General features: G+C 44.0%; 1 protein-coding gene across 1 annotated transcript in view; it reads right to left on the bottom strand.

Annotated features, from left to right (window-relative positions):
• Positions 1-2,151: 2,151 nt before the first annotated feature.
• Positions 2,152-7,283, bottom strand: part of LOC311124012 (plexin-B3-like) — a 73,792-nt gene continuing 68,660 nt past the window's right edge. Inside the window, exon 33 of the mRNA XM_084198233.1 lies at positions 2,152-3,438. Within this exon, the coding sequence (XP_084054359.1) occupies positions 3,334-3,438 (105 nt within the window). The 3' untranslated portion in view covers positions 2,152-3,333. The remainder of the gene's footprint in view (positions 3,439-7,283) is intronic.

Consider the following 7,283-nt stretch of genomic DNA (forward strand, 5'->3'; position numbering starts at 1 on the left):
AAAAAAAAACTATTAAAAATTCTAAATAATTTTTTTATAAAATATAAATACTATAAATAAATAAAAAATTGTAAAGTGGTTATCCCACTGGCTATCATAAGGTGAATGCACCATTTTGTAAGTCGCTCTGGATAAGAGCGTCTGCTAAATGACGTAAATGTAAATGTAATGTTATATAGCAATCTGATGCCCGACTGGGCTCTCTATGATGTGACACACAACGTTGGATTGATGCGATGCAGCATCTGTAAAATTAGTCGGCCTGGAACGCAACCAAGTTTCAAGAAGTGATCAGGAGGTATTGCAGCATGTTGTGCCTCCTCTGACCACAGGATGGGGCAGTATACTGCCTTAGTAGACTAAACCCTTTAAAAACGCTCCAATCAAACAGTACACACACACACACACACACACACACACACACACACACACACACACACACACACACACACAACAGCCCAGTCAGAAAACATCCTTTAAAAATCACACCGTCTTTGTCCCAAAATGGCACCCCTTATCCCCTGTATAGTGCACTACTCTGGTCTAAAGTAGTGCACTATATAGGGAACAGGGTGTCATTTGGGACCCGCTCACTGTCAATAAATCAAGCCATACATCCTGATGACCAGGATCTCCAAACACACAGACCACAGTGTTAGGAGGGAAAACTAATGAAGATCACCATTCAACAATATAACTACACAACCTTTTACAAACCCAAGATAGATAAACAATCTCTATGTACACTAACTAAACGTAGGTGTCATCAAACCAGGAACTGGGTCAAAGTGTGCAACCTAAAATGGCACCCTATATAGTGCACTACTTTTGACCAGGGCCCATAGGGAAAAGGGTACTACAGGGCTCTGGTCTAAAGTAGTGCACTATATAGGGAATAGGGTGCCACTTCAGACAGAGCCAAAGAGAGTAACCCTTGGTAACGATAACATGTTAGGTAAATATAGCGATACAGAGTCTGTGGGGTCAAAGGTCAGGGGTCTCTACCTGGAACAGGATAGGTCAGGGGTCTCTACCTGGAACAGGATAGGTCAGGGGTCTCTACCTGGAACAGGATAGGTCAGGGGTCTCTATCTGGAACGGGATAGGTCAGGGGTCTCTACCTGGAACAGGATAGGTCAGGGGTCTCTACCTGGAACAGGATAGGTCAGGGGTCTCTACCTGGAACAGGATAGGTCAGGGGTCTCTACCTGGAACAGGATAGGTCAGGGGTCTCTACCTGGAACAGGATAGGTGAGGGGTCTCTACCTGGAACAGGATAGGTCAGGTTCTCTACCTGGAACGGGATAGGTCAGGGGTCTCTACCTGGAACAGGATAGGTCAGGGGTCTCTACCTGGAACAGGATAGGTCAGGGGTCTCTACCTGGAACAGGATAGGTCAGGTTCTCTACCTGGAACGGGATAGGTCAGGGGTCTCTACCTGGAACAGGATAGGTCAGGGGTCTCTACCTGGAACAGGATAGGTCAGGGGTCTCTACCTGGAACAGGATAGGTCAGGGGTCTCTACCTGGAACAGGATAGGTCAGGGGTCTCTACCTGGAACAGGATAGGTCAGGGGTCTCTACCTGGAACAGGATAGGTCAGGGGTCTCTACCTGGAACAGGATAGGTCAGGGGTCTCTACCTGGAACGGGATAGGTCAGGGGTCTCCAACTACCGTCCTACAAAGCTACTGGGGGTGCAGGCTTTTATTCCACCCCATCATTAATACACCCGTCTCATGGCCTTCAGTCTGGACCTTGATTATCTGATTCAGGTGAGTTAGTGCTGGGTTGGAACGAAAGCTCTCCAGGACCAGAGTTATAGACCCCGGTACAGGTTCTGTCAGTTATAGACCCCGGTACAGGTTCTGTCAGTTATAGACCCCGGTACAGGTTCTGTCAGTTATAGACCCCGGTACAGGTTCTGTCAGTTATAGACCCCGGTACAGGTTCTGTCAGTTATAGACCCCGGTACAGGTTCTGTCAGTTATAGACCCCGGTACAGGTTCTGTCAGTTATAGACCCCGGTACAGGTTCTGTCAGTTATAGACCCCGGTACAGGTTCTGTCAGTTATAGACCCCGGTACAGGTTCTGTCAGTTATAGACCCCGGTACAGGTTCTGTCAGTTATAGACCCCGGTACAGGTTCTGTCAGTTATAGACCCCGGTACAGGTTCTGTCAGTTATAGACCCCGGTACAGGTTCTGTCAGTTATAGACCCCGGTACAGGTTCTGTCAGTTATAGACCCCGGTACAGGTTCTGTCAGTTATAGACCCCGGTACAGGTTCTGTCAGTTATAGACCCCGGTACAGGTTCTGTCAGTTATAGACCCCGGTACAGGTTCTGTCAGTTATAGACCCCGGTACAGGTTCTGTCAGTTATAGACCCCGGTACAGGTTCTGTCAGTTATAGACCCCGGTACAGGTTCTGTCAGTTATAGACCCCGGTACAGGTTCTGTCAGTTATAGACCCCGGTACAGGTTCTGTCAGTAAGACATGAGATAAAACAATCACCTCATATCCAGCTTTTGCCTGTTACCTTTACAAATCCACAGTACAAATTCAAAACAGGTTCGCCACAGTTCATTTGGCAAACGTGTTTGACTTCAAAAAAATTATACGCGTTAAGTTGTTTCAAAAGTTTAAATAAGGCACCTATGGGATAGGGTATTGATTATAAATAAGCACTATTTACAGAGAATAAATTAGTTTCTATACAGTGTCTGTCTGTTCAATGTAACAACCTGCTAAACGCAGCTGGTTTTTAAATTGACTAAAATCTGCTCAACTCCACCACACCCCCCTCTGCTGGTGAGACCTGGTGTTGCAGGTTAGAAGTATTCCAGCCTTCTTGTCTTTTACGTTTCTCCTTTATATTCCCTGGTAGATCCCTGTGAAACTTATTGCTAGGCATTCTTTGTCTGCTGCCTGTTTTATTGATTTAACCTTTATTTGATCAGGGAGTCATACTGAGACCAAGGTCCTTTATTTTATCAGGGAGTCGTACTGAGACCATCTGATCTATTATTTGGCCTAACTGGTCATTTGGTATAACTTTTATTATATTAACCCTTTACACTTCTACCCGTATACGGGTTAAAAATGGTAGATTTGGGCACTGATAAATGCCTAAATTGGAACGAAGTGGCTGTACAGTAACATGCTATAGATGACGTCAGACCTCAGAGGCGCTCCGCTTCACAGCGCTGTACGGGTTTTGACTGACAGGGCCCAGAATCTTGACGTTCCATCCCTAGTTAGAGGTCAGTGACCTTGTTCTCCACCAGGGCGGCGACCTGCTGTAGACGATAGGCCACAGGTCAGAAGTGAGGGGTTAGAGGTCAGTGACCTTGTTCTCCACCAGGGCGGCGACCTGCTGTAGACGATAGGCCAGCTGCATCTTCTGGCCCGCTGCATCCTCCTCCAGAGACCTGATGATCTACAGACAGACAACAGCATTCACTTTAAGATAATACGAGTACAGTAGATTAAAGTAGAGACGTGATGATCTACAGTGGTGGTCAAAAGTTTTGAGAATGACACAAGTATTGGTCTTCACAAAGTTTGCTATTTCAGTGTTATGAGATATTTTTGTCAGATGTTACTATGGTATACTGAAGTATAATTACAAGCATTCCATAAGTGTCAAAGGCTTTTATTGACAATTACATTAAGTTTATGCAAAGAGTCAATATTTGCAGTATTGACCCTTCTTTTTCAAGACCTCTGCAATCCGCCCTGGCATGCTGTCAATTAACTTCTGGGCCACATCCTGACTGATGGCAGCCCATTCTTGCATAATCAATGCTTGGAGTTTGTCAGAATTTGTGGGTTTTTGTTTGTCCACCCGCCTCTTGAGGATCGACCACAAGTTCTCAATGGGATTAAGGTCTGGGGAGTTTCCTGGCCATGGACCCAAAATGTCAATGTTTTATTTCCCGAGCCACTTAGTTATCACTTTTGAATTGAAAATTGTGAGTGAGCCCACTCCCTTGGCTGAGAAGCAACCCCACACATGAATGGTCTCAGGATGCGTTACTGTTGGCATGACACAGGACTGATGGTAGCGCTCACCTTGTCTTCTCTGGACAAGCTTTTTTACGGATGCCCCAAACAATCGGAAAGGGGATTCATCAGAGAAAATGACTTTACCCCAGTCCTCAGCAGTCCAATCCCTGTACCTTTTGCAGAATATCAGTCTGTCCCTGATGTTTTTCCTGGAGAGAAGTGGCTTCTTTGCTGCCCTTCTTGACACCAGGCCATCCTCCAAAAGTCTTTGCCTCACTGTGCATGCAGATGCACTCACACCTGCCTGCTGCCATTCCTGAGCAAGCTCTGCACTGGTGGTGCCCCGATCCCGCAGCTGAATCAACTTTAGGAGACGGTCCTGGCGCTTGCTGGTCTTTCTTGGGCGCCCTGACGCCTTCTTCACAACAATTGAACCTCTCTCCTTGAAGTTCTTGATGATCCGATAAATGGTTGATTTAGGTGCAATCTTACTGGCAGCAATATCCTTGCCTGTGAAGCCCTTTTTGTGCAAAGCAATGATGACGGCACGTGTTTCCTTGCAGGTAACCATGGTTAACAGAGGAAGAACAATGATTTCAAGCACCACCCTCCTTTTAAAGCTTCCAGTCTGTTATTCTAACTCAATCAGCATGACAGAGTGATCTCCAGCCTTGTCCTCGTCAACACTCTCACCTGTGTTAACGAGATAATCACTGACATGATGGCAGCTGGTCCTTTTGTGGCAGGGCTGAAATCGAGAGGAAATGTTTTTTTGGCAAAGAGGGACTTTGCAATTAATTGCAATTCATCTGATCACTCTTCATGAAATTCTGGAGTATATGCAAATTGCCGTCATCAAAACTGAGGCAGCAGACTTTGTGAAAATTAGTATTTGTGTAATTCTCAAAACTTTTGACCACGACTGTACAGACAGAAAACAGCATTCACTATACGATAGAGTACAGTAGAGACGTGATGATCTACAGCAGGGATGGGCAACTGAAGGTCCGCGGACCAACACTTAAAAAAAATATATATTTTATTTATTTTTTAGGAACTCAAGTCGGGGTCTCAACATACTGTTGAGAGTTAGAATAATAGAATAGGTGCAATTTCGAAATTTGCTTGTGCATCAGCAGTCACTCAGTTAGCCCATGTCAGGTATCTAAACTTGTAGTAATCATGGTTGAATTACCATCAGTTATCATATTAAAAACGGCAAACATGTGCCTCCACCCAATGGCAAAACGTGTAGAATTGCAGGAAATTAGCTGTAAAACTGCTAATATTTCTCTCAACCCCAAAATGAGTACAATTGCATGAAATTAGTTATAAAATTGCAAAAATGTTCTCTCCCCCCTACAGCAAAATGTGTAGAATTGTATATATATATATATATATATATATATATATATATGTATAAACTAACACTATTCAAAGGAACTTGGAATAACCTATACATTGTTGGTTAGATGAGAACTTGCAGAAGGCTTATATCTACACTACCGTTCAAAAGTTGGGGGTCACTTAGAAATGTCCTTGTTTTCCATGAAAACATACATGAAATGAGTTTGAATAGGAAATATAGCAAAATGCATAGGAAATGTAGTCAATGACAAGGTTAGAAATAATGATTTTTAATTGAAATAATAATTGTGTCCTTCAAATGTTGCTTTCGTCAAAGAATCCTCCATTTGCAGCAATTACAGCCTTGCAGACCTTTGGCATTCTAGTTGTCAATTTGTTGAGGTAATCTGAAGAGATTTCACCCCATGGTTCCTGAAGCACCTCCAACAAGTTGGATTGGCTTGATGGGCACTTCTTACGTACCATACGGTCAAGCTCCACAACAGCTCAATAGGGTTGAGAACCAGTGACTGTGCTGGCCACTCCATTATAGACAGAATACCAGCTGACTGCTTCTTCCCTAAATAGATATTACATAGTTTGGAGCTGTGCTTTGGGTCATTGTCCTGTTGTAGGAGGAAATTGGCTCCAATCAAGCGCCATCCACAGGGTATGGCATGGCGTTGCAAAATGGAGTGATAGCCTGTTGACGTTGAGACTGGTGTTTTGCTGGTACTATTTAATGAAGCTGCCAGTTGAGGACCTGTGAGGCGTCTGTTTCTCAAACTAGACACTGTATTTGTCCTCTTGCTCAGTTGTGCACCGGGGCCTCCCACTCCTCTTTCTATTCTGGTTAGAGTCAGTTTGCGCTGTTCTGTGAAGGGAGTAGTACACAGCGTTGTACGAGATCTTCAGTTTCTTGGCAATTTCTCGCATGGAATAGCCTTCATTTCTCAGAACAAGAATAGACTGACGAATTTCAGAAGAAAGTTATTTGTTTCTGGCCATTTTGATCCTGTTATCGAAACCACAATTGCTGATGCTCCAGATACTCAACTAGTCTCAAGAAGGCCAGTTTTATTGCTTCTTTAAATCAGCACAACAGTTTTCAGCTGTGCTAACATAATTGCAAAAGGGTTTTCTAATGATCAATTAGCCTTTTAAAATGATAAACTTGGATTAGCAAACACAACGTGCCATTGGAACACAGGACTGATAGTTGCTGATAATGGGCCTCTGTACGCCTATGTAGATATTCCATAAAAAATCAGCAGTTTCCAGCTACAATAGCTATTTACAACATTAACAATGTCTACACTGTATTTCTGATCAATTTGATGTTATTTTAAATGGACAATTTTTTTTATTTTCTTTCAAAAACAAGAAAGTTTCTGAGTGACCCCAAACCTTTGAACGGTAGTGTATATATACAGTGCATTCGGAAGGTATTCAGACCCCTTGACTTTTTCCACATTTTGTTACGTTACAGCCGTATTCTAAAATGGATTAAATAGTTGTTGTTTTTCTCATCAATCTACACACAATACAGCTATTTTCAGGTCTCTCCAGAGATGTTCGATCGGGTTCAAGTCCAGGCTCTGGCTGGGCCACTCAAGGACATTCAGAGACTTGTCCCGAAGCCACTCCTGTGTTGTCTTGGCTGTGTGCTTAGGGTCATTGTCCTGTTGGAAGGTGAACCTTCGCCCCAGTCTGAGGTCCTGAGCGCTCTGGAGCAGGTTTTCATCAAGGATCTCTCTGTACTTTGCTCCGTTCATCTTTCCCTTGATCCTGACTAGTCTCCCAGTCCCTGCTGCTGAAAAACCTCCCCACAGCATGATGCTGCCACCACCATGCTTCACCGTAGGGATGTTGCCAGGTTTCCTGCAGACGTGACAATTGGCATTCAGGCCAAAGAGTTCAATCTTGGTT

Source organism: Coregonus lavaretus (assembly GCF_964263955.1).
Source record: "Coregonus lavaretus genome assembly, contig: HAP1_SCAFFOLD_622, whole genome shotgun sequence".
Lineage (NCBI taxonomy): Eukaryota > Metazoa > Chordata > Actinopteri > Salmoniformes > Salmonidae > Coregonus > Coregonus lavaretus.